The sequence below is a fragment of the Pleurodeles waltl genome, chromosome 4_2 (genome assembly GCF_031143425.1).
Source record: "Pleurodeles waltl isolate 20211129_DDA chromosome 4_2, aPleWal1.hap1.20221129, whole genome shotgun sequence".
In the NCBI taxonomy this organism is placed as follows: Eukaryota; Metazoa; Chordata; class Amphibia; order Caudata; family Salamandridae; genus Pleurodeles; species Pleurodeles waltl.
In genome coordinates, this window is record NC_090443.1 from 467,268,795 (window position 1) to 467,296,027 (window position 27,233).

Consider the following 27,233-nt stretch of genomic DNA (forward strand, 5'->3'; position numbering starts at 1 on the left):
CTAGACTAAAGCCTCTTTCTGAATGAAAGGAAGAAAAAACACTGTGTCCCCTCCTTATGAAGTATGGTATAAGACAACACAGTGAAGCACACCTCACTTTATTTGCTGTGAAGTAATTCAATGGTGTTATTGCAGTAGTCAGGTATATATTGCTTATTCAAAAAGTGGGAGTTTTAGAAGAACAAAGAGTTTTTAGAAATTTATGGCGAAAAGGGTATTTTCTTTTAAGAAATGCTGTTTTATCTTATATGTTTCCAGAATGGATTATGGCAATGAGACATAGGACACTTTGATAGATTTTAGTTGAGAATTATTCAATGGTTGTATTTGTTCTCATTTGTCGATGAGTATGTGTATATTACTTTAAGATGAATGTCTTTGAAATAAATATTTTCTACTACTTTCTAGTACTTCTCATTTAAAAAAAAAAAAAAGAAGTCCTGTGCTCAGTGTATTTTTTTAATTGTGGGGTTAATTTAAAGTGCTGCGTGCCTCAGAGAACATGCATTAAATAATAAGAAGAAAGATAATTAGATTAAAATCTTTGGACATGTGGGAAAATGATGTCTGTGGCATGTGTTCTCATTAACTATTACAAGATGTGCTATGAAAACCTTAGGGCCACACATAAGGAAGATAAATTCTGAGATGTAGTTTGGCACCAAATACACACTAGAATACTCCTGACTCTTCCGCCAGAACTGGAGAGAACTCTACAGCTTTCACCTCCAGAACTACGAACAATACACTATCCTCAATCTTCAGAACTGGATAGGATGTCATTGTTTCTCTGTAGTTTCATTCTATTTCTTGATGTGTTTCAAATTTGTGCTCAAATGGTATATGTGATATTGTTTTCAGAACTGCTTTGTAAGATAACGTTTGGCATTTGTTTTCCTCTCCACAAAAAGTGGGACAGTTTTCATTTTTTATTTTAAGAAACAATTGGCTAATTTGGCCCTAAAGGTAACAAAATCACCAACTTACTACATTGCAATTTGTAAATATGGTTTCGCTGCATCTTCATGGAAACTAGGACATGACAAACTGAAATGTGATTTAAATGTATTCTATTGATTTGTGATGTGGATGTTGCTAATTGATTTGTGATTGAGTGTCATTTATTGATATATGATTTCGGAGGTCACATTGATTTTTCAATCCGGAGTCTCTTATTGATTTGTGAATCAAATTCCCTTACTGACTATTATAAGTCGGATGCTAAAAAATATATTTATGAATCATTAGTCATCCATAGATTTCTGTTTCAAATGTTATTTGTTCCTCAGCTTTCACAAACAAATCGAAGTATGATGCTTTTATTGCAAACGTTGATATAGTTTGGGATGTGCCTAATCAATTTGTGATTTCAGTAAGGGAACACCACAAACGGATTTGAGGTCATTTTTTTAAATGGATGCCGTGTACCAAAATGTTATTTGGATTCCTACAATTTACTTGTAATCTAGATGTTATACACTAATTTGAAAGATGGTAACCATTTCATTATATTCTGATTTGGAATGTATGCATTGATTCTGGTGTCACAACTCCATTATTTTTAATAAACATTGGAAATAAAGAAATTGCAGAGTTCGTTCTTTATGTATCTTGAATAACCAAAGTGAAAATCAATACACCAGGGTTCCACAAATCATTTAGAGCCTGATTTAGAGTTTGTCAGCGGCATTACTTTGTCACAAACTTGACGGATATCCTGTCTATCATATTACAAGTTCCATAGGCTATAATGGAATTGTAGTACGGTGGACGGGATATTTGTCACATTTGTGACGGAGTAATCCCTTCCGCCAAACTTGCCCTCTGCTGTTTCACATATCTCCATAACTACTCATAACATGATAGTTTTTCCTAAGTCGGCTAACATATTGATCAAAGTTCCTAATTTCACATTGGTTCAGGTAGGTCACCCATCTTGTTATCCATATCCTAATTGTAGGCATCAGAGATAGCAGTAGAAGCAGGGTGAAGAAGCTCACTTGGTTAATGTTGCTACTGCAGAGAACTTGTAGAAATGTTTGGCTTTAAATTCTAAGCCTTTCATTCTACAAGGGGCGATAACACAAGCATTCTCAAGTTCAGTAGTAGTAGCAGTGGCGGCCGGCAGCTTTAGGAGGGAGGGGGCGGGCGGGGCACAAACACACACACACACACACACTCATTCTTTCACACACAGACATGCACGCACGCACGCACATTCATTAACAACACTCATACCATTCACACATGCACGCACGCACCAAACATTCATTTTAAAACATCACACACACTCATTCTTTCACACACGCATGCATGCACATCCATTAACAACATTCATACCATTCAAACATGCACGCACGCACCAAAAATTCCTTTTAAAAGATCGCACACACTCATTCTTTCACACACACACACGCACATCCATTAACAACACTCATAACACTCAAACATGCACGCGCGCACCAAACATTCAATTTAAAACATCACACACATGCACACACACACTTACCTTCAGCCTCCAGGTCCCAGGAGGGTTGGGACTGCTGCCTTCCCTCTGATGGATTAAACCCAGATCTGTGACTGGGGGTGAATGTTTGATTTGTTCTGCATTCCATCCATCAACTGTTGGTTTTGCATTTGCATTTGAGGTCAGCCAATGAGGGAAGGCAGCAGTCCCAGCCTCGTCACAGAGTAGAATGGAATCAGTGAGACTGCTGACCCCACCCCACTCTGTGACGAAGTGTCACTGATTAACACTCGCCTTGGGCGCTTCAGGGCTTAAACCTGAAGCGCCCAGGGTGAGTGTCAATGGGTGACGCTTTCCTCGTCACCCAGGGGAGGGCCTCGAGGCACCTTTGCTGAGCCGAGGAGGTCACGCCCATAGGAGCTGTGACCTCCTCAGCCCAGCAAAGTTCAGCCCAGGCAGCCAGGAGTCTGCGCAAATTGCGCATTGATCACTCCTGGCTGTCTGAGCTGAAAAGGAAGTGTCTGTCAGGCTGGCCCTGACAGACACTCTTCATGAGGGGCAAAAGGTGGGGGTGGCCCCTCCGCCCTGACAGAGGGTCGCCACTGAGTAGTAGCACGTTTTAATAGCTCTTGGATACATTGGTAAGAGTTAAAATTAAGTTAATAATATTGGGCAGGGCCACTAGTTTAAGGGGACTGTACGTCCTTCGCATTTTGTGCATTAATACAAACATGCTAAAATTTTAGAAGAGGAAAGTGGGAGAATTATAAAAAGCAAAATCAGAGAATGTATTTCCTCCATTGACTTCTATTGAAGCATTCACAACTTCAGACGAGGAGAGCTAAGATAAGGTCATTTTGCCTTCCGAAATCATCAGAAGTCATGAGTCTCATGCCTGAATTGGGTCTATTGTCATGTATGTACATGGATTGGCCACACGTGCACATAATAGCAATTAGTGTAAAAATAGCTATATATTAATGCCAAGACACCTGCCGACGAATTTGGTTTTAATCATATAAACTATACTTAATTTGCCCTTCCTTTGCTGCCTACTTTAATAAAAAAAACTACCAGGCAGTTTGAGCTCACACTGTTGAACTGTTCCAGTGGCCTTGCCAGGGTCGGACTGAGACACAAAATAGGCCTCGGCACTAAAATAAAAGTGGCCCACATTAGCAAAGCATGTGGTTAAGGTAATATCGGAGAAAGTCAGCAGTAAACCCACCTGGTCACAAAATCGGTCCAAAACTGTTAAAAAAAGGGTCCACACACTGATCTATGGTGACCCCGGCTTCCAGGAATAATCTCTCATTGTGGATTTTGAAGACTTCACAAGGCAGTGAGGCGTCGATAACTGTAATGTTTACGCAGGCTACAGTAATTGCTTTTTGGCAACGGCAATGGCGTGCGGCTCTGCACCTAAGATGGAAACACGAGTCTTTTTAACGGCCTACCCAACAGGGCGCAGTCATCACCCCAGCACCCTGGGTGGCGCACAAATCCCGTCATCAAACTTGAAGCTTCTCCACCTTCTGTTTGGCCTGCCTGCGTGTTCCTTAGTCTCAATATAGTATGCGCCTCCCTGCCAAGTTTAAGTTTTTGTTTTATGAAACACTTAAGTGTAAGTACTACTGATTTTGGCAAATGTTGCAACAGTGGCTCAGTGCAACAGAGCGGTCTGCACAGAAGCACACAATACGTTTAGTCAGGGGAGCTGGGTTTAGAAGCAAGATGTCCCTGTTCCAGAGCTGAGAATTTGGCGTCTTACCCTTCGCACCTGACCGTGTCTGATCAGAGCTGCTTAAACTGATTTGGGTCAAGTATATCTGTTTTCTGCACTACCCACTTTTGAAGTATAACTGTAAGTAGGCCCATTAAAAAGCGCATATATAATATCCTCGATTCGACGCTGTAGAATATATTGAACTTTGGTGGGACAAGAGGCATGCTGCCATGATGCAGAGCTGATGAAGGTGGGGATTTTGTGTATCTCAATTTAAAGCACGTTCATGAAGCGTGTTAATCCCTTAATGATTTTGTTGCTCTTTGAATGGACTTGGCAATACATTTTAATATTCATCAACATTTTATCAATTCCTGTAAAGCACTTCAGGCTCTACAGTGAAGACTGAAAAGTATTATAATCAAACCACGAAGGTTAACTGAAAGATTGAAAGGCATTAAAAAAATTAAAAAAAAGTGGTTGTAATAAAGTCAATTAATCATAAGCCTGATGCAAGGAGTGAAATACAAGAAACAAATATAGTTCAGCTCTAAAGAAATGAATCAAAGTTACAAATCAGAGGTCAGACTGATGTAGAGTTATCTCCTAAAATTTAATGGAGAGTGAGCTCCTCAGGAATGGGCTTCTTTTATAATGCAATGAAATCTATACATGAATGCAATTATATAAGAATCACACAAATCAGACCAATCCGGTTAAAAGAACTATGCAGTTTCTGAAATCACGTGTGAGCAAAATCCTGCAGATTCACATATTACAGGTCCCATCCCTGGTGCTCTTCAAATACCTCAATAGTTAGTTAAAATATTGCTGCTTTGAATTCAAGAAGTTATTCTCAGGATAATCACACATCGTCCCAGTAGGCGAGGCCTTTGGAACATTCACTCTCAATAGAACAGTGTGCTACAGAGACCTAAGGATGTAGAAAAGTGATTTGTTGAGGTGCCAAGGAAAGTTCCTGTCAGCAGCAGTGTGGTATTTAAAATGAAGAAGTCAGAGAACAGCAGATAGGTTCAGCATCTTCTTTATTAAACACCTCATCCACCATCCCAGAAGCAATTGCCCACATTTCAAAACACCACCAAACTCACCAAAATTCCAGAACCCAATAGAGATTAAAGCAGCTGTAATGGAATACAGAAAGGTTCCTCTGCAGGAGCTGCCATAAGATGCCAAAGTATAACAAACAATGTCAATATTTAACAAATTACAGGTTTTACCAAAGGCAGTAGGTCTCACTATTGTTTGTGTGCTACCCGACCAGGCCTATATGCTTTGATTTGCATTGATTATCTGCAAAGTCCTCATCGGGGGTATTTTGATATACTGCATGGCATACCATCATTGTCTTTATTGTTTGTTGTGCTGTATTGCCAGCTGAAGAGTGTGTATATATTTGTGATTCTATGCATAGTATGTAGCTTTGTGAGCATTTAAGTACTTTTCTATTTTAAAAGAAAAAGCACTGACAATGATTTATTGAGTGTTATTATGTGTGTTATTAAGTTCCGAGTTTCCAACCTCTCTCACCTCCTTGAGGGAATCTTGCTCTGTCATTGCTACTTTGAGAGTCAGGTGCCTGGTTTTCAATCTGAGTGGAGCATGGTATGTGGACTCAGGGTCACGAATGGTATACTACCTTAATTGATGGAACTGAGGCCCAGGAATTCTTGGATGCCTCTGGGCCACAGAAAAATCCTAACAAAAGCCTTGAATTAGCCGACAAAGGAGAGTGGTTGTTCAGGGACTACATGAAGGTTCTTTACTTCGGAGGAGTCATGCTGAACTTCCCCCTAAGTAGTTGACTTGTTGTACTGCACTTCGAAGTTCCTTTTTACATTTGGTATTCTTTAGGATGGAGTGCAAAATCTCACAGATACCAATCATACGAGCTACTTTTGCCCCCACTATTTTTGTGCAAGAAAGTGTAGTTTATATTTATCTTGAAAATAGTTTGCAGAATAACATTGACTAACCAACCAACCAACTTACTGGCAATGGGCAATGTTTCATCAAAAGTGCACTTTAATGATCCTACTGCAGCAGATCAATGAAATAATTTTGATATTCTGCTGGAAGCAGACCAGCATCAGATCTATTTTATACTCCAAATGCTCATTTATTTATTTTTCATCCATCTGCCTTTAATAAGTAGTTCCTTCTGTCCAAACAATGGACAGGCTTTTTACTCGGAAGTAGCTGCTTCATCCAGTATGCAATCTCAAGCATAATATCCATGCTGCTGACCAGTACCCTACTGGCATGGTCAAACTGTAGCCCATGACTAAGATCTTCATCGACATCACATTTCTGTGAGTTAAGCAGCTCACCTCTCATGAAGAGTGACCAGTAGTGCCTGGAGCATCCCCCAACTGTCTGGAGAATATCATCTCACCCTAACATAACAGCATATAGGATTCCATCTCACTTACTCTAGCATTGTTTGGGAGTGGAACTAGAATATTTAATTGAACACAGGATCACCTTCCAAACTCATTAAATTTGTAGTCTGTGCTATGGTTCCTAAAAAGTTGCCATCTCATTTGGCGATAGATAAACAAGCATAACAAACTTCTTTCTACAAAGCTCAAATCCATGCCAAAATGTAATGATATTTGCATGGGAAACATAAAGCTACAATTAATCTAAGTGGTAGTCTTGTATAAAGTTGGTGATTATCCTGAAAATGTGGCATTGATCCAACCCTCATAGAGTAGCGTTCCACACCCTTGGGCTAGAAGCAGTGCTATCATAGGACAGAGTCTCTGGAACCCAGGAAGATTAGAACCACGTGTAAGATATTCATAAGGTTCATTTTATAAATCTAGAATACTTTACCCACTGTGTTCAGCACTGATTGGTATTTACAGTCCTATTGCAAAAACCTTTAAATTCCTTCGCTTCTGTGCGCTTCGGTATGAGTGCTTCAGTTTGTTTCTCAGTAGACTGCTAATGAGGGTTCTACAGCCTAACCCTACATCTATCCACAAGGCTAACCGTGATCCCATGACCCCTTTAACACCTTAGTACATATTTAATTAAACACAACTGCCCATATATAACTGTGAGGAACAAATACACAAGTAAGTGCATCATATTACAGGGCTTGATCTGGTTGACTGTAATGGATGGGTTGAATGTAACACATGGTGACATCCTATAGGGCGTACTGCACCTTAGAAAAGTATTAAATAAATTAGCTGCCAATTCAAATAGGAAATTAACATACCTGCTCTGTACGCTGATCGCTGGTCTTCTGCTGGCACTGTTTTTCCAGTTGTGCAATGATCACACTTTGGTTGTTGATGAGGGACACCAGAAGGCTGTACTTGTCCTGGAGGTCCTGATACTTGGTAGCAATTCTCAGAACCTCTGTGGTGGTGTTTAGGACCATGTTTTCCAGCTGTGAAGTCTCCAGCGTGTGGTCCTTCTTCTGTATGATCTCGTGCAACAGCTGGGTGTAGAGCTGGGTGATCCGTGAGTTCATGTTTCGGCTCTCCTTGCGCAGGAACTTGACCTCGTTGACCACAGTTCCATCCACGTCCACCATCTGCTTGAGCTGCTCAATCTGTAGCTGCTGCTTCCGAAGCTCCTCCTTCAGGTCCTGGAGCTCGGTTTTGTTGACGCTAGACACATCAAGGTTCTTGGAGTTCACACAGATTGCCCCTGAGAGTTTTTGCTGGGGCACTATAAAGGTGTAGGCACACTTCCCTGTACTCTGTTTGTCAGGAGAGCGGCTGTAGCGAGCTTTGGTGTGGTGTTCGGCATCTGCAGCATGCTCTCCTTCCTCTTCAGTGTCTGAAAGTACTAAACCTACCAACAGCAGTATCACAACCCTTGTGTATGACTTCATTCTTCAATCGTAGTGCTGTCAACCCCGTATAAAGATCCCGCTGTTGAAAATAAAATAATATACAGTTAAAGCTCCTGAGAAACTATATATCATCACTATGTTTGCCTCTATAGTTTTCACTAAAAGTGTAAAATATACAAGGTGTTGTGTCAAACTAGTCACTCTATTTGGACCGCTTCCATTTGTGATCCAAATCATAGTAATAACAGTTTCTCACACAGTCTTAATGCTCAGTAGATCTATAAATAGTAGGTGTTACTATAACCCAACTCAGTTTTCTTAAGTAGTGTGCACTGTTGATCAGCCATGCGTGAATGTATCCTCTGGATTTACGGGACGCTCACAATGACGTTTTCAAACAACTTAGCGATTTTAGATAGACTCCGGAAATTCTTGATGTTGTTTTGGTTTGTGGTAGGGAGAGACAAAGACTGTTGCCTTTTGGTATGTATGTATGTATATATTTTTTAAACCTTTCACAAGTGTGGCCTGCACTGCTATACTTAACACAAAGTGCTTTTGACATGTTCTGTAAACAGTGATACATGAAAGGTTCTCATTAACACTGCAGAGCAGTCCTTGCACGGATATTTGGAGAGTTCAGGAGAATACATTTTCTTAATTATTTTTATTATGCGGCATGAAAAACTAAATTATGCAACAAACAGTACAAAAATGTGGCACATTCTCTGGAAGAATTATTTGATCAATTTGAGCTAGAAATACTATTTTGGGGGGAAAGCTGTAAAATATGTGGCAACGTTTCTGGCACGTGAGCTACACCCATAATTATGTATAAATGCAGCAGCAAGGGAAGAAACACATTAATCTACTGACACACACCACAGACTACCGTTTTATCAAAAAACTATACATTAGTGCTGGAATTGTCAAAAATTTACTCTGGGAACACAATGGGAACCCAAAAACTTGAAGTCAAAGCAGAGCAGAGTACCGGGGGAAGAGTCATGAGGGTCGGAGTTAGAAAAATAAAGTCTGACAGTCAAAGTATACCTTTATAATTATTTTTTTTAACTGCTCCAAAGAAATTGGTAACAAGGAAATATGTGACAGTAAATCTGTTCTATATTAATTCATTCTTCACAAAAAGTTGCATTTTAAACTATATTACAGGGTTAAGACACCTACTGCAGAGATCAGTGTGTGCCCAGCAATTACGAGGGGATTATAATAGTGATAAGATAACTCTAGTTGTTAATACAGTTCTGGGAGAGTTCTGTGTTTTGTCCAGTCACAATTTTGAGTCATAAAGTAGCCTAGAGGGTTAATGTGCTTACTGCAGAGCACATCATGCATCATGCAGATCCCAGAGTACTATTGTATTTAGATAGGCAAGCAGGCAGCTGTTTTTGACACTGAGATCTTTTTGTTACTTCCAGTTCATAAGATACAAGCCTTCTGACATAACACAGTGATGAGTTTACCAGCATAAAGGTGCTGCATGCAAACTGTAAATCTTGGGATAAGATACTTATATATTTTTTAAATATGTAAAGAAGGGTTTCTTTTGTAAGTAATAAGGTCTTGTTAGTATCGATAGAGGTGGGCTAGTCACTGGAAGCTCGAGCCAGATTCCTGCTCTGGCTCAGCTTGAGAACCTCGTGAACTTCGAGGCCAAAATGAGCCAAGCTTTCATGTTGTTTCTGCCTTCCTCTCTTCATACATAGAGTTGAAAGCAAAGTATTACAATCTTCGGTAAAAAAGAGAGGCAAATAAACACCTATTTTGTGGCTAATTTGTAGGAAGTGAAACCAGAAAATATGGGACTAATCCCAGTTTACCTGCTTAACCAATTGTGTAATCTTAGGCAAATATTTTATTTTCCTGATCCTCCTTTTTTTTCTTTACCGCATATGAAAGTGCCTTCAAATACTTGAGTTCAGAATACAAGCTGTACACAAATGCACTGTTCTTAATTTAACAGACTATAATGTTACGCTACCTATAAGAATCTAGGCCACATACAGAGACCGCCCATCACAAGTGATTTGCCTCATACTTCACTATTTGCATTGTTGCCAGGGCGGGGGCAGGAATGCTTCTCAGTTCCTATTTGAAAATGAGCACTTTTAATAATTACCTCTCAGTGTAGTAATATAATGTAATATAACATACTGTAATGTAATTTAAAACATATTATTGTTAAAGCTTCCATGTTAAAACATTTCCCATAGACTTTATCATGTTTTATATGAGGTTTGCTGCATGGTTAACAGGGAAGCATTTTCATGGGTGCATTTGGCTCTGCAAACCAGACCCTTAGTTCAGCTCTGGCCCAGCTCTTCTAGGTAATTTGTTGGATCGGCCACCTCTAAGTACAGACAGCCACAATCATTGAGCTAAGTCGTATATCCTGACTTTATGTTTCTGCCAACTTTTTACTCTTAACATATAGGCCCATATTTATACTTTTTTAGTGCCGCATTTATGCTGCTTTTTGACGCAAAAGCGGCTCAAACTTACAAAATACAATTGTATTTTGTTAGTTAGCACTGCTTTTGTGCCAAAAAGCTGCGCAAATGCGGCACTAAAAAAGTATAAATATGGGCCATAATGTCTACAAGTATTGATGATATGTGATTCTTACAAGGTATAACTCTCATTGTCTTATGTAACATTTCCTCTACATTGATTTACATACTTACACAATTTATTGTGCTTCTGAGTGTGATGCAAAGCACTCTGACACCCTACACTCGTTTTGGAAGTTTTACTGTAGATGAGTCTCATACCTGGTGTCTCACCCCTGATAATCGGAGTAAATGGACTATGCGTGTTCACCACCAAAGTCCTCCTTTTCAGATAAGGTTGCTGTGACGCAGCAAGGGTAAGCAGCACATGGCTGGTTGCACGTGAACAATCTGCAGGGTTAGATATGGACATCAGTAGGCCTTACAATATTCACACTCAAAAGGAAAGCCAGTGTGGATTACTGTTTTGTCTGCATTGACAATTTATTATATATGAGAGGGAAATCTGCCTTAAAGTGCAGTCTACCATTCTCTTTGGCTTACAAAGCCCAGTGAAATATCAAACTCGGGTGAAACCTGTTCACCAAATTGAAATATGCATGTCCTAAGTAGATGCCCACAGCTCTGGAGCCAAAACATGAAGGGGATCCTTTTTGAAGTTTTGGTTGGAAAGGCCCTGGCAGTGATGTCAATGAGGGGCAGAGGTGAGGCCCCCAGAGAAGATGTGACCAATAACTCCTGGATGGTGCCATCTTGAATTGTCCCAGCATGCTGTGCAGGAGGGTTGAGACAGGGATGGCAAAGTGATGTGAAACCCTAGTATTGACTAGGAATGACTGGCTTCAAGAAATATCTACCCCTTTTAAAAACTTTTGCACAAAGGAGTGAGAGTGCTTTTTGTTGGAGCAGGCCACTGGGACTAAATGGGGCAGTCACGGACAACTGGAAGGGAAAAAACCCAACCCCTGACACCCTATAGGACTAAGGGTTCTGCCTACAGTTGGAATGGAGAAGAGACACAAAGGACTATGCTGCTGCACCCAGGACCCAGTAACGACAGGCTGCACTGATGAAGACTGCACCTTCTGAACCTGGTGGCTAGCAAAGGAGAAGGGACTGTGCCTGTGGTGACCTGAAGTTGACTCCTGAGCCCAGCTGACGCAAGAGACTCCAAAGGGCAGTTGGCTGACCTCCTTCACTGAACAGGGCCAACAACTACTGAAAAAAGCCTGCTGGGGCGAGTTCGTAGCCCAGATCTTCGAATCGCTGCTCCTCGCTGCCATGCAGAACCAAGGACCAGAACCAGATGCTCTAAAGTTACCCTCAAGTCTTCTAGACCCAAGGGAGTTGTCAGAGTCCTGCTTGGTCACCCAGAAGGCAGGTTACAAGAAAGTATCCCAATGTGATTGTGATGTCGAGTGACTAATAGCCCAGTGGCAACTGGACTTTTGCCAGGCTTAGAGGACTTTGAGGGACATCTGTACCTCCAGCCAGGAATGCCTCATCAAGCCTGTGGACGAGGAGTAGCCGCAGAAAGACCCCCTATTGACCGCACCACATCTACAGCATCCTTCAGCATCCTGTATCCCTTGCAGTAAGACCACTTCCATGGGAGCTTTGCCAAGGAGATACAAGGACTGGAACTGACTGGCTGCACCTTTTATGAAGGTAACTATGTCTGAGGGCCTTACTGGTCCCCCTGATTATGTCCCTGCCAGAGATGGTCCCCCGAAGTAACTCTCAGTAATCACATTACTACTTACCTAAGATTTCTTGAAAACGTTTTTAAATGTCACATTTTTTAAATTCACCAATGCTGGTTCACAGTTAAGTAAAACGTGCTGATTTATTATACCTTGTAAATTCTGTATCTCAGGAACCCTCCATTGGATCGTTTTTGTTATGGTGTCAAAATTATCCTAAAAATATAATATTTGTTATGAATTTGTGTCAGATTTCTTGAGTGACTCATGCATTTGGACTGGAGTTGTTTTGGCGCCTGTGTATAAGACTGACTGCTCAGAGCCACAGCAACCAAGGGTTGAGGTAGGGGTTTAACAAACAAGTCTTGCTGGTCCTAAAGGGGTGTGTAAGTGTATTAAACTGTGAGGTTACACAATCAGACCTTATAATACACCACATTTCCTCACAGACCTCTATTGGTTGTTTCTGTCTGCATGTTTTGTGCCCTTAAGTGGTTAATAGAAGGATGCAGGCACTTGTACTGATGTTTCGTTTTCTTTAATTCAAGTGTAATGTTTTACAATGCTTTTAATGATTTATTCAAGCTTTATTCAAATGGGTTGCTGACAGTAGTGATGTTTCCCAAAGGACTACAATACTTTATTAATTATACTAATTGCAAATAGTTAGAATGTAATTGATGGTAGATATTGCAAGTGGATTATGGTTATTAAAGTCAGTGACAGAGTGATGCAATAGCACATGTGCTGCTGGTCGTGAAGTGTAGTGACATTAGTAAGGCCAATGCCTTCTTGATTCAAAGTGACATCTCCCTATATAGTTTTGTGTTATATTGTAAGGGTGTGGGATACTGTGATTTTTGAGGGCCTGATCCTTTGGGTGTCAAGTGTAATTGTTAGAAATGGGGTCGTTGGTTGGCAGTCAGGTTACGTCCTGTCCAAGCAAGGACCCTCACTCTAGTCAGGGTAAAGGAGAATCACCCTCAGTTAACCCCCGCTCACCCCCTTGGTAGCTTAGCACAAGCAGGCAGGCTTAACTTCAGAGTCTAGGTGTAAAGTAGTTGTACCAACACCCACAGTAACTCAGTGAAAACACTACAAAATGACACAACACAAGTTTAGAAAAATAGGAAATATTTATCTAAACAAAACAAGACCCAAATGGCAAAAATCCAACATACACAAGTCAATTATTAATTTTAAAAGCAAAAGAGTCTTAAATCCTTGAGAAAACAGTAGAGACACAGTTAGCATTGAAAAGTACCTGAGTAGTGTGAAGATAACACACATGGCGAGTGTGCTTCGAAAAAGGTAAGCAGTGTGTTGATGTCTCACCCGCAAGCGAGACCGTGCCTCGTTTCTCCGATGTGTCGATCCAGGCAGCACTCGGGTCCAGGCAGGCATTGTTTTGTTTTTCCTGGCCCAACAAGTTTTGCGTCAAAAATCTTGTAGCACAGTATCAGCAAAACCGCGCAATGTTGGTTGCGACGTTATCAGCCTTCGTCAGCGGGTGTTGCATGTCGTTCTTCCAGCTACATGCGTCGATTTTCCAGCTGTGATGCTCGTGGAGCATCGATTTCTGCCACGAATCCGGTGGCGCGACGTTTTTCAGCCGAGTCTCGGGAGGAGCGTCAATATTTTCCCTGCACTGCAGTCTGTGCATGGATTTTCAGTCTTGGTCTGCCAGCTTCACCTTCCAAGGCCCCTAGAACTGAATAGGGCACCACTTGGCAGCGCAGGAGTCGCAGCAGAGAGTCCAGGTGCTGGCAGGAGAAGTCTTTGATGGCCCTGAGACTTCAACCACAGGAGGCAAGCTCAGGATAAGCCCTTGGAGATTTCTTTACAAGCAGGAAGGCACACAAAGTCCAGTCTTTGTCCCCTGGCACAGGCAGAAGCAGCAACTGCAGGATCGCTCCACAAAGCACAATCTCAGACAGGGCAGCACTTTTCCTCAGCTTTTCAGCTCTTCTCCAGGCAGAGGTTCCTCTTGATGTCCAGAAGTGATCTAAAGTCTCTGGCTTTGGGTGCTCTTCTTATACCCATTTTGGCCTTTGAAGTAGGATTACTTCAAAGGAAAGTCTCTCTTGTTTGTGAAATCCTGCATTGCCCAGGCCAGGCCCCAGACACACACCAGGGGGTTGGAGACGGCATTGTGTGAGGGCAGGCACTGCCCTTTCAGGTGTGAGTGACCACTCCTCCCCTCCCTCCTAGCACAGATGGCTCATCGGTATATGCAGGCTACACCCCAGCTCCCTTTGTGTCACTGTCCAGAGAGAGGTGCAAACAGCCCAACTGTCAAACTGACCCAGACAGGGAATCCACAAACAGGCAGAGTCACAGAATGGTTTAAGCAAGAAAATGCCGACTTTCTAAAAGTGACATCTTCAAACACACACTCTCAAAACCAACTTTACTAAAAGATGTATTTTTAAATTGTGAGCTCAGAGACCCCAAACTCCACATGTCTATCTGCTCCCAAAGGGAATCCTTTTTAAAGGCAGCCCCCATGTTAACCTATGAGAGAGATAAGCTGTGCAACAGTGAAAACTGAATTTGGCAGTATTTCACTGTCAGGACATATAAAACACATTAGTATATGCCCTACCTTAAACATACACTGCACCCTGCCCTTGGGGCTACCTAGGGCCTACATTAGGGGTGTCTTACATTTAATAAAAGGGAAGGTTTAGGCCTGGGCAGTGGGTACACTTGCCAAGTCAAATTGCCAGTTCAAAACTGCACACACAGTGGTAGACATGATTACAGGGCTACTAATGTGGATGGCACAACCAGTGCTACAGGCCCACTAGTAGCATTTGATTTACAGGCCCTGGGCACCTCTAGTGCTCTGTACTAGGGACTTACCACTAAATCAAATATGCCAATCATGGATAAACCAATCAACAATACAATTTACACAGAAAGCATATGCACTTTATCACTGGTTATCAGTGGTAAAGTGCTCAAAGTTCAAAAGTAAACAAAAACAGGTCAGAAAATATAGGAGGCAGGAGGCAAAAAGATTGGGGATGACCCTGCATAAGGAAAAAAGTCCAACAGTAATGTTATCAATATTTCCACTAGCATTTTGTATATTTGTCAACTACTGCATAGAATTAGGTAGTGTGTGTGTGTGTAATAAATGTATTTTTCTTTTCTAAAGAGAAAGCACAGACTAGACTATAATTTATTAAGTGTTATTGTTGCGTGCCAGCGAATGGTGGTTAGTAGCCCACACCGCCTCCCCTCTATAAGTCTTGGACGGACAACTATGCTTCGCTACCCTGAAGGAGTCAAGTGCTACAATGGAGTATTTGTTTTCTAGTGATGGGTGATTGTGGACCCATTACTTGTGCAGTCCACACAACTAATGGCCCATTTCCTTAAGTATCTCTTAAGTACTTTGAAGTGATAACAAGCTGTGCACCTTTGTTTCCATCCATTACAATGGTGTCTAGGTGTTAGGCTCCTGATGGCTCCCTGCCAGGTTGATACTTGAACAAAAGGAGGGCTGATGGCCCTTTAAATCAGGCTGTTGTTCTAGGACCAGCTGGATATTAAAATAATAAAATGCCTTAGCTGCCTGCAGGTCGATGCTCCGAACGGAATGCAGACAATGTGCAGTGCTGCTGATTTATGACCTGGGAAATGACACCAGGACAAACTTTCATGTTTCCATGGATCGGCTGGATCGCAGATCAGGCGCAGAAATAGCTGCCGGAACAGGGATCCAGCAAGACCCCTCTACTTTCCAGCACTGTATTAATGGAAATCAAACCGTAAGCACTCTAATTCAAATTACTGACGATTCTTAGCTTCAATTTTCAAGCTAAATAACCCAAAATAATGTGATATAAAAAAAAACATACAGGTGATGTGTAATATGGTAATACATTGCTATGTCGGGGTGCTGGTAAAATGTACAGATAAATTGACCTTCAGCTTGCGGTTTTGATGTCACTGTGATGCTTCAACTGGCAATAGTTTACCATTTTACACAGTTACTTCTTAATGTATTCTATACATATATACATAACAAGTAACTGTTTAATATGGTCCTATATTACTGTTGAGGGGTCTGGTGACATTACAAACTATGAGGCAGAATGCAAAGTAGTTCGTAAATATCACCAGAACCCCGACATATATAGGATCATATTACACAAGTTAACCTTTATGCATGTTTTATAGTAAGTGTTTGTTTTGTGGAAGTTCATTTAAAATGTTTTTTTACTAACAGAATGTTTATTGAAGAGAGTAAGTAAAATAATAGGCTACACTGTTTAGACGTCTGCCGAAAAAAGGTTAGAAAATGCAGAATTATGTAACAACGAGCCAATAATTCTAGAAAAACCTCCTTTGTGTTGTTTAAAAAAACACTGGGGCGGATTTAAGAAAAGTGGCGCTGCATCCAATGCCACTTTTCTTGCGCCCCTTAGCACCCCCTTTTTGCCATCATCTGTGAGCCGTATTAAACATATGGAGCTCTATGGCAGTAGTTAGGGAACTAGCGTCAATTTCTTTGATGCTAGTTTGGTGCTTTGCAGGATTAGCACCACAAATTCTGATACTACTCCTGCAAAAGACATTGAGGCCCATTGAAAACAGTGGTGTGCCTCCTTTTAATGCCTGCTCTGTGCAGGTGTTTAAAATGTGCCTAGAAATTGCGCAAAGAAATCTTTAAGCACTCTTTGTGCCATTCTGGTGGTCACCCTAATGGGGGAACCCCCTCTTGCTTACATTATACCTGGCGCAGGCATAATGTGGCGCAAGGGGTTACTAAGTGGCGCAATGCATGCATTGTGCCACTTTGTAAATATGGTGCAGCGTTTTTGCCATGATATCGCCAAGTTAGCATCAATAAAATGATGCTAATGTGGCGATATATAGTGCCAGTTCCTCTTAAATAAGGACCTTTCCGGTTAGATGGAAGAAGTTATTGGATCAGTTCTCTAAGAATGGGCACTGATTTGAAGATAAAATGTTCTGATGACGCCAGCACAGTGCTTAGTCTACCAAGCACCTGATACAAATAGTGCAGTAATTATTGAGTGTCCAGCTGCACTATTCACATGGTTTCAATAAAGAACATCAAACATAGCATGGGTGACCCCCATTAACCAGCCCTGACTTTCTAACCAGCAGTACTTACTTACATTTTAAGATGTGTGAGCCTAAATCGCTTAAATGGAAAGATATCCCGGGAAAGTAATGTGTTGATTCGCACGAAACAGGACTGGTTGAAGGTGTCACACCAGCTGCATATAAAATCAAATAGAGACCTTCTGGTTTTGCCACTGCTTGTTTCGAGGCCTCTAATGAAAGTACCCCAGAGTCTTGCAGGATTTCTTCCGCTGTTTTAGTGACCTTGTTTTCAGACTGACCTCTAAAATCACCAGACAGTGGACAATTTTCTAAAGCGCCAGAAAGTCGTCCAGCCCTCCACCCAGGCAGAAGGTTCACATCGGTGTTAGTGCTTCTCTTCCAGGGTTACCTGGCACAGGACTCTTAACTTGAGAATGGTTTTTTTTTTAGACCTAAAAAGAGAGACAAGCATTGGCACCGGCAAATTGTCTGTGTCTTTCCAAACCGAAAGTGCTTTTTCATTGATTGATTATTGTATTTATGCTCTTGCGTGGACTAATAATTGTCTCGACGTGAATGTGAACCAAAGGTTAATACAAATGAATGAGAGAGCACATACGTAGATAAGTGATCAACTACATGGATGGATAAATGTATAACTGCACTAATGCATGTATAAGTGAATGAAAACATGGGCAGCTAATTGGTTCAATGAGTGAGTGAGTGCCTGGAGAGATGACTGAATGGGTGCATGAAAGCAGACAGTTTGCTGGATGAATAGCTGAGTCTGAATGGATAAATGGATGGTAAAGTGAGTGTATGTATTCAAGAATAGGTAAAATGCAGGCATGGGTGTATGGGTGTATGGATGATCACAGCTGAGTTTTTGACAGAGTTACTCTACTCCGATTTGCTGATGATCATTCGCGGGCACTCATCCATTCACAATCACCCATTCATGTAACCCCCCTTTCAAAAACGTGTCCGTCTACACAACCCCACATAAACATGCACACACTCACTCAGCTATTACCAAACGCTTAGACAAATATAATACCAGATTTATCTGATTTGCCAATGCTTATTTTACTTGCCACTTAATTGCTCCTGCCCCCCATGGTTTGGAAGGATATGGCACATTTTTGGATCTCCCCACTTCTCCTTGCTGCACCACTCTAACGATACCCCTGGGGCGTTAGATTTTGGCGCTGCCTCAGGTTTACAAAATACTGTAAATCTGAAGCAGTGTCAAAATGCAATGTGTGTTGCTGTGGCACGCCTCTTCCACTCAAAGTGCTGCGTGTGAAAGAACTGTATTTACAAGGTGGTGTTAAGCCACAAAAAGTGGCATAAAGCCACCTTGTAAATATGGCGCAGGGCATTGTGCCACCGGAGCGTCACAAAATGTGACGCTCCTGTGGCAATAGAGTGCAGTGGTGTAGAGTGAGTGGCATTGAGTGGAGGGATGCAGAGTAGAGTTGTGCAGAGTAGGGGTAGTGGCATAGAGTCGAGTGGCGGAGAGTGCAGTCGCAGAGGTTGCACTGTCATAGAGTAGAGTGGTTCAGAGTAGAGTAGAATGTTTTACAGAAGCACTGCATTGGTGAGCACTGTACTTTGGAGAAAGTAGAAGAATGCAGAATGGTATGGGCAGTGCAGGGTCCCCCTGGCCAGGACCCTCACAATGCTTTGCAGACAGTGAACATTGTGAGGGTGCTGGTGCACCTTGCTGACTACAACATTGCTGCCGGCTCAATTACGAGCCGCATACAATGCTGTAGGGTGTTTCCCGCTAGGCCAGTGAGCAGAAATTCAGGTTTTCACCCACTGACCTAGAGGGAAACTCTTAATGGGCCCGGCAGGGAGGTACCCACTATGGCGGCAACCTTCCAGCGGAAGGCTGGTGGACATCCTAAACCGTCAGCCGAACTCTTAATGATGCCCAATGTGTGACTCCTACACCATAAAATCTTCTTTGTCTTATGTAAGATCCTGTACATTGATTTGCACTACACACTTGCATGATATATCGTCAATGTGTGGAGTATGTGATGTAAAGCTCTCTGACACCCGACAGTAGGATGAGTAGCGTTATGAAAGAAAGAAAGAAAAATAAATAGCAAGTGCTGTTTATATTGTTAGTCATATAAATACTCATACATACTGATATATCTGACATTCTTACATTGTATGCATATTTGAAACATATAGGGTTTGTACGAAGTCAACAAGCATTGGCAAAGAAATAGGTTGCACCCATTATAGAGTAGAGTGGCGGAGAGTGCAGTCGCAGTGGTTGCACTGGCATAGAGTAGAGTGGTTCAGAGTAGAGTAGAATGTTTTACAGAAGCACTGCATTGGTGAGCACTGTACTTTGGAGAAAGTAGAAGAATGCAGAATTTACTCCGTAAATAATATCTGGGGGACAAGAAATAATGTTGAAGCATTTTTGATTTGGAAGCCACGCAGAATCACAGTTACACTTTGCAATACATGGACGCTGTCAGTACACAGATATGCATATTCTGTGCCACATTGATGGACCTATTCGCTGTCATAGGTGACCTTATTTGCTTACATTGTTGGGCATTTGGGTAGGAAGCAAAAAAAGTAACATGGAAGGGGGGTGGTAGGGAACAGGAGCTACATGGACTTGGGATTGGGAGACAGCTGAAAACACAAGCACTCATAAGGAGTGCTTAAACCCCAAAAAGTAGCTAAAAAAATAGGAGCATTGGAAGGACACATGTACTTGGTCCATGTTCCAGGGGAGTGCAAAATACAAGAGTAGATTACACAGGCATTCCAAGACAAACATGAACCAAGGAAATGAGAGTGATGCTGAAGCTAAGAATTAGTAAGCTATGGGCAGGCTGTAAGCCCACAGTATGTAAACAAAAAATTTCTTGCAGGGACAGCACATGCGCTGTCTAGGTAAAACCTCAAAACCTGCCTCCAAATTGTACTTTCTTTTAAGTACTTGTGAAGAGATAAGCTGTGTGCCTGTTTCTCCCATTGCATTGACATCTAGGTGTTAAAGTGCAGATAGCTCCCAGCTAGGATTATGTTTCAAACAAAAGGAGAGTTGATGGCCCTTAAAGACACCCTTTGTTTTGGGCCCATGCTGTAAGAGAAAATAAAGGAGCCTCCTCACAGCCTGCACATTGCCACTGCGAATAGAAAGCAGTCAACGTTCGGGAGTTGCTGAATAATGTCCTGGTGTTTACAAATTACACTGGAACCAGTTCAGCATATTTCACGGGCATAATAATAGTTGCCAGATTGGGAATATGGCTGGTTTCCCCTTCATTATATTATTTTATGAGCTGGATTAAAGACTATGCAACCTTGGTATTTGGCATGCTGATGTTTAATTACACCACCTGAGGGCTTCTGAGCAGAGCTCTGGGAACCGGCACTCTTTATTTTACAAATTAAGCACTGTATGAATGTAACTGTTTCATGAGAGACTGTACGTTTGGGTTCAGGAGGATAGAGTAACTACTGGAACCAGAATCTCGGTTAGACTCCCCTCCTGCCTCAGTATCGAGTATGCTCTGCAGTTCGGACACCTTTGATCCTGGAAGAAATAGTGCAGGGGAGCCAAGAAGGGCAGGGATGGCAATGAGGCCACCGGTGAGGTGGTCTTGAGGTGTGCTGTGCAGCAAGGCTCTATACCTCCAGCCCAGGTGCTGCAGAAGAGAAGCTGAAGCAACACACCTCCACTTTGTTGTCACTCAGGCAACTGGCTGCTGATGCTTTTGAGAACAATTCACCTCCACAGTGGTGCATAGACAAATCCATGGATCAGAATGTAAACTAGCCTTAGGAGAAATAAAATACCTAATATCATTATATAAATACTTCTCTGGAATGGTCCAAATGTGACCAAAACCTACCAATGGCTGAAGAGCACTGACTCAAGTCCTCTGTGTGTGCATTTTCTCTTTTCCATAGTTCAGTTAAAAAACCTAACAATGATGTAATAGTCTACAGAACGCAAGCACAGAAGATAGTACATGCAACACAGTGGTAAGCCACACGGGAAAGCATGCAGAACACAGAATTAACCCTGTCCAGGGCACAGTCCCACATAAGAAAAAGCCTACAAAAGAATGAATCCTCTCTGTGGCTCAGCCTCTCAGGATAGCATGACCATTACCAAATTAATTCTCTGGTGGTCCCAACCACCTAGGATGGCCTGCACATAGCTGAATTGCTCCTGTCTAATGCTCAGCTCCACACAGTATCCACAACATACAATGAACCTTCTCTATGACTCCAAAACACAGCCTACCCTACACTAAGCAGAATATGCCTTCTCCTGTCATCAACCCTACATAAGAGAGAGTGTTGTGATCGGGATGTCGGCTGCATGGTGAACAAGCTTCTTGCCCAGCCCTTAGTGCCCCCCTCATGTGAAAATGGTATCCTCACTTTTTGTTTGGCTCTAACATTAAACAAATTTAGCATGTGTGCAGAGTCCTAGGCTTACCTTTGGTAATGTAAGGTCTAGAAACTGCTCAGTGATCCAGACTGGCACAATAACTGTGTCTTCATAATGGACGTAGGATTTCTGTCTATGCCCTGGTGTAAGTCACATAAAGCAGTGGAAGCAAAATAATGGGTTTTTGTGAATCATTTGTGAATCATTAGTGTGACCAGTCCTTACAGTTCTGCTGTTATTTTAACCCCAGATCCTTGCACTGATATTCTGTGTGCACACTGAGTGTGTGTTTGTGCAGCAAGTGTGTAGCACAGGTATGGTAGCAGGACTGAGTGTGCTGAGAGTCTCTGTTTTGGGACCAGTAGGATCCACTTTGGGTAGCCCTGATTTAGCATGGTATAAGATGGAGGATGGATACAGCTTATCCAGACAGCTGAAGTGTATTAACTGCATTCCTTTACCTGGAGAGTGTAAACACAGACACTGAAGTAAAGGAGAATACTTCATAATCTTTAGAAATTCTATTAGAGTTACGCTAGCAAAGGGCTGCTAGTAAGTTCTTTCTGAGCTCTGCAACTTTAGTGAACGGTATGGGTGAGGGAAAGACTTCCGTTCCATTGTTTAAGATGAGGAAGTTTATGAGAAGGGCCCGCTCTTTTATTTGTCTCATATTACTGTTTTAAGAAAGCTGAGGACAGCCGGTGCAGAGACATCACACTTCATTGTGTTGTTTTTTTGGATATCCTTGCTTTCAGTTTGCAACATTGCTACCTGCTGTGAAATTCTTCACTTTTCACAAATGCTTTGTCTGAGGAACAGCCAGCAAAATTACATTTGAAAGAGAACCAACTCAAACTAGTTCTGAAACATTAGACAGGTGATCCACATCCCCTGTCCAGGGAATGTGTATAGAAGGGGGATCCAAACCACCCTACTTTGTTCTAGTTGCAAGATCTTCATTGCTAAGAAATGCATTGCTCTGCAGAGTGCTCTGTTTGATAAGAGCTGGTGTCTGATTGACATCCAGCACTGTATTATGAATACAATGCGCTTTCCTTGTTTGCACCATGGTGCACCTTTCAAAAGGTGCACCCTGCACAAACAAGGAAAGTGCAGTGTATTAGAATGAGTGTGCTGCCTTCAAGGCAGCCGCAACCTTTTGCTTCCCTGAGAGCAGTGCATTCATGTGAAGTATGGAGCAGCTGTTTAAAAGCTGCTCTGTGTTCACTGTGAGGTGACAACCCACCTGCATTTTGTTCATAGGGATTAGTGATCCCCTTGCCCGTTGGTGCAGTGAATGACTGCACCCGCTTGTCAGGGGATATCTGGGGGTCTATGGGACCCACCTTCATGCCTCCAGAGAACTGCTTATAGGAGGCACACTAAAAGTGTGCCAACTTTTTGTGGCGCACATTCATTGCACCTCTTAGCGGGTATGTTTGACTATGCAACCAAATCAGTATTACAGCAAGGGTGCTGAGGCAGTGATTCCCTCATGTGCATGGAGCCATGCCCCCATGCACATGAGGGAACACCCTCTCCTCATAGAGCTGGCACAACATGTGCACCAGCGCTATCTGTATTAATGAAGGGAATGCACAAGTGTTGTCAGGCCCTTCTGTAACACATTGTACCCTGGGTGTGCTCAAAGCAGGTGCACAAGCCAATTTATAATATAGACCCCTGTCTCCCCTAGAGGTAGAAGGACATCACCTGAAGCCTACACTTTCTGCTGGAGGAGGTAAGGGTGTGTGTAGAGGCTAGAAGCCTGCCTGCTTAGTGAGAAAGACAGTGAGTGTGTGTTGCCCTGAAAGAGGAATTAATGTGGGGGGGGGGGGGGGGACGTGGCTTGGCTGTCCTGCAAATAGCTGCCACCTTGTGAGGCTCTGCCGGGCAGGAGCCTACATTTGGCATTTATCCTACTGGGACCGGCTGCCCGGTGATGGGTGGGGCTGCCCCCCTGTGCGGTGAGATGACTGGCTGTGGGGGAGACCGGGGGCGTTGATGGCTTGCTTGTAGGAGCGGAAGTCGGCGCATGGAACGTGGAGGCGGCTCTGGGCCTGGGCATGGGAGAGGCCTTGAATCGCGTCGCTCCTGCGGATGGTGGTGCAGTGCAGTGCCCCCTCCCCTCGTCCCCTCGCCTGGCTCTTGGCTCTGCGGCTTTCTGGCAGCGCCGCGTGAGCCCTGGGTGGTGGATGCTCCATGGGGCCTGGTCGGTGGGTAAGTTGGCACTTGGGCCCCGCTGGTACTACTGTTGGTGTGCCGGCGGCCTGGGCAGGTGGAGCTGCGCTGGTGCTCTGCTCCACTGTGTGGCCTGGGCAGACCGTGCCTAGCTTCCTCCTGGGGGGGCACGGGTTGGTGCCCGGAAGATGCCCTTGAGTCCTGGTGCTAGGGGGTCGCAGATGGATGGCAGCCCCGCTGACTTCTGAGGCGCGACCCGATGGTCTTGTTTGGTGCCTTGGTTGTGGGCTTTCTGCTGCGGCTTATTAGGGGTGAATTTCGAGCCCTGCGACGCGTGGCTGCTGTGGGGGCCAGAAGATGACGCTCAACATTGGAGCGAACTGGAGCTGTAGGCTGGGGCCCATTCACGCTGGGGCGTGATGGTTCTGCCTGGATGCTGCAGGTGACGGTGCTTGGCCCTTAGTCGAGTTGGGAGGTAGGCGACATCCCCGCTCTCACTCTGGCCGGGTGGTTGCCCGTGTTGGCGAGTTCCACGGCATATACCTGTGTGGCGTGGTGAGAGCTGTCTGCCATGGGAAAGACGGACCAGAAGCAGCCCAAACTTACGTTTGAGGGCAAAAAGAAAAGTAGCCAGGCTGGCAGGTCGTCGGACGACCTACCCCAAGAGGAGGGCTCGCAATCGCCCTCTGTGAAAGCTATGTTTGTAGACCTTAAACATAGCCTGGCTAGCATAGATGGGAAATTGGACCATCTGACTGAACAAATAGATCGCCTAAAGGAGAGGGTGGATGGCCATGCCACCCGCCTTGAGTATGTGGATTCTCGCACATCGGATTTGGAAGTTAGCCTCTGCGATGATGGAGAGAAGCTACTGCGGATGGAACGAGTGTTAGAGCTCATCCGTAATAAGAATGAGGATCTCGAGGCCCAGTCCCGCCGCAGTAACGGTCGCATTTTGGGTCTGCTGGAGTCGACGGCCATGGGACGAATGGAGGACTATGTGGAGACTATGCTTACATCACTTTTCTCTGGTGAGCTCTCTCAGGTGCAGGTGCTGGAGCGGACCCACCAGTCGCTTGGCCCCTAGCCCCCTTCGGGAGCTCCAGCGTGGCCAATCGTTGTGCGCTTATTGAATAACGGGGACAGGGACACAATACTTCGCCTGGCTCACGAGCGTCTCCCAGTGATATAAAACAATAACGAGCTCAGCATTTTTCCAGACTATACTCCTGGGGTGCAGGCTGCCCGCTGGGCGTTTCTTCGGGTCAAGCGCACCTTGAGTCAGACGGATGCCAAGTTCTCTCTCATTTGTCCTGCCAAGCTGCATGTATTACACAAGGGCAAGCTATCCCAAAAAAAGCACCTCCGGCTTGTGCACAGGCGGATGGGGCGGGTGATGAGCTCTCTGATTCTCTGATAGTAGCGATAATGATTAAACTCTGATCTGTTGCTGAGGATCGCGATGGACCCTCTGCCTGTGGGTGGGAACTGGACCAGGTTTGACTTGGGCTGGCTCTACAGTGGCCAGTCCTGGGCTACAGACAGTATCCTGATGCTCCTGCCCATCCACCCTAATCGGGCGGTTACTGGATGGGCTCGATGATGCCCCGTTGGATGAGTCCAAATAAGACGTTTGCTGTTTTGCAATGGGTTATGAGTTTGGGTGCGGGTGGGCTTACTGGGCTGGCCTGATTGGGGGGCCAGCTTGGGTGGGGACATGCACTATTTGTTGTTGGGGTTATTGGTGCTATTCTTCTTCCCCTTCTCTCTCTTTCCACTTCCTTAGCAGCTGTTGCTTTATGTAGGATGGCTGGGGACAGCATGCAATTGGGTGGCTGTTGGGATGGTGAATACAAGCGCGGCGGCTGTTAGGTGCCTCACTTGAAATATCAGGGGGCTGAATGATGGACGCAAGATCAGATTGCTGTTGGCCTATATGCAGTGCCATACGATTGATATATGTATGTTGGAGGAGACTCACTTGGTCGAGGGAACAAAAGCGTGGGTGAAGACTGGCTGGATTGGCAAGAGTTACATGGCGATGTACTCGGGCTATGTGCGAGGTGTGGCAATTTTGATTAGGAAGGAACTGCCATGGCGCACAGGTAGGGTGCTAGTGGACCCCTGAGGTTGATATGTCATGCTGAGGGGCACTTTGTATGATAGGCCATTCTGCTTGATATCCATCTATGGCCCCAGTGTTGATGACCCTGAGTTATTTGGGGAAGTTTGGCGCTTGATTGGTTCGCTGGGCCCTGGTTCCATATTATGGGGTGGCGATTTCAATGTTGTCTTGGACCCAGAGGTGGATCGTGAGAGCCGGGCTAGACCTCCACATGTAGCGGCTGCAAGGGCACTGGCGCACATCATGGCTGGGGGCACTCTGGTGGACCTGTGGAGGGCAAGGCACGGTGGGTATAGGCAGGGCATGTGTGTTACTTATGTGCATGGCAGTTGGTCTAGAATAGATAGATGGCTGGGCACCAGAGATGTGGAACTTTGGACGAAATCAATTGAGCAAATGCCTTGCACTTTATCGGATCATTCGCCAGTCTTGCTGGAGCTACATGTGCCCGGGGCTCCCTGCCGTGCGTTTTCGTGGCAGTTGCCTTGTGGGGCGCTGAGAGATCGTGTCTTCCGGGAGGAAATCCGTACTGCTATTGTGGGCTACTTTGAGATCAATCAGGGTTCGGTGTCCTCTGTGGGCACCCTCTGGGAAGCCTATAAGGTTGCGATCCGCAGAATCTGTCTTGCTAAGCAACATGGGGTGCTGAGGGCATTTAGACAGGAGTTGGTGGGCCTGGAGGCACGACTCTCTCACTTGGAGAGGCGTTTGGCTTCTGCTTGATCTGCAGGCCTTTTGGCTGAATTTCGGGAAGCGCTGACCTGCTATGAGGAGGCAGCACTTCGTAAGGTGTGCTTCCTGGGCAAAGAGGCGAAGGCGCAGTGCTATGGTGAAGGTGAGCAGGCTGGAAAGACATTAGCGGCCATGCTTCGTAAGCCGTGGGCTGGGAATTATATTGTAGAAATGACTGACTCAGAGGGGAGGCTTCGGATGGGTACGGCGTAGGTTCAGCGTGTCATGTCTGACTTCTACTCGGACCTGTATGCTGAGCAGCCGGGAATGAGTGTTTTGGATGCTGTTAATTACTTTGAGGAGATTAGCTTGCTTTGGCTTGAGAACTCCCACAGACAGTATCTTGACGCCCCTTTCTCAGTGGAGGATGTGGTTCAGGCTATACGTAGTTTACCAAGTGATAA

At 44.0% G+C, this 27,233-nt stretch overlaps 1 protein-coding gene across 1 annotated transcript in view; it reads right to left on the bottom strand.

Moving 5' to 3' along the window:
• ANGPTL6 (angiopoietin like 6) overlaps nt 1-27,233 on the bottom strand; it is a 185,228-nt gene that overhangs the window by 141,839 nt on the left and 16,156 nt on the right. The window contains exon 2 of the mRNA XM_069231790.1: nt 7,444-8,107. Coding sequence (XP_069087891.1) covers nt 7,444-8,067 — 624 coding nt within the window. The 5' untranslated portion in view covers nt 8,068-8,107. The remainder of the gene's footprint in view (nt 1-7,443; nt 8,108-27,233) is intronic.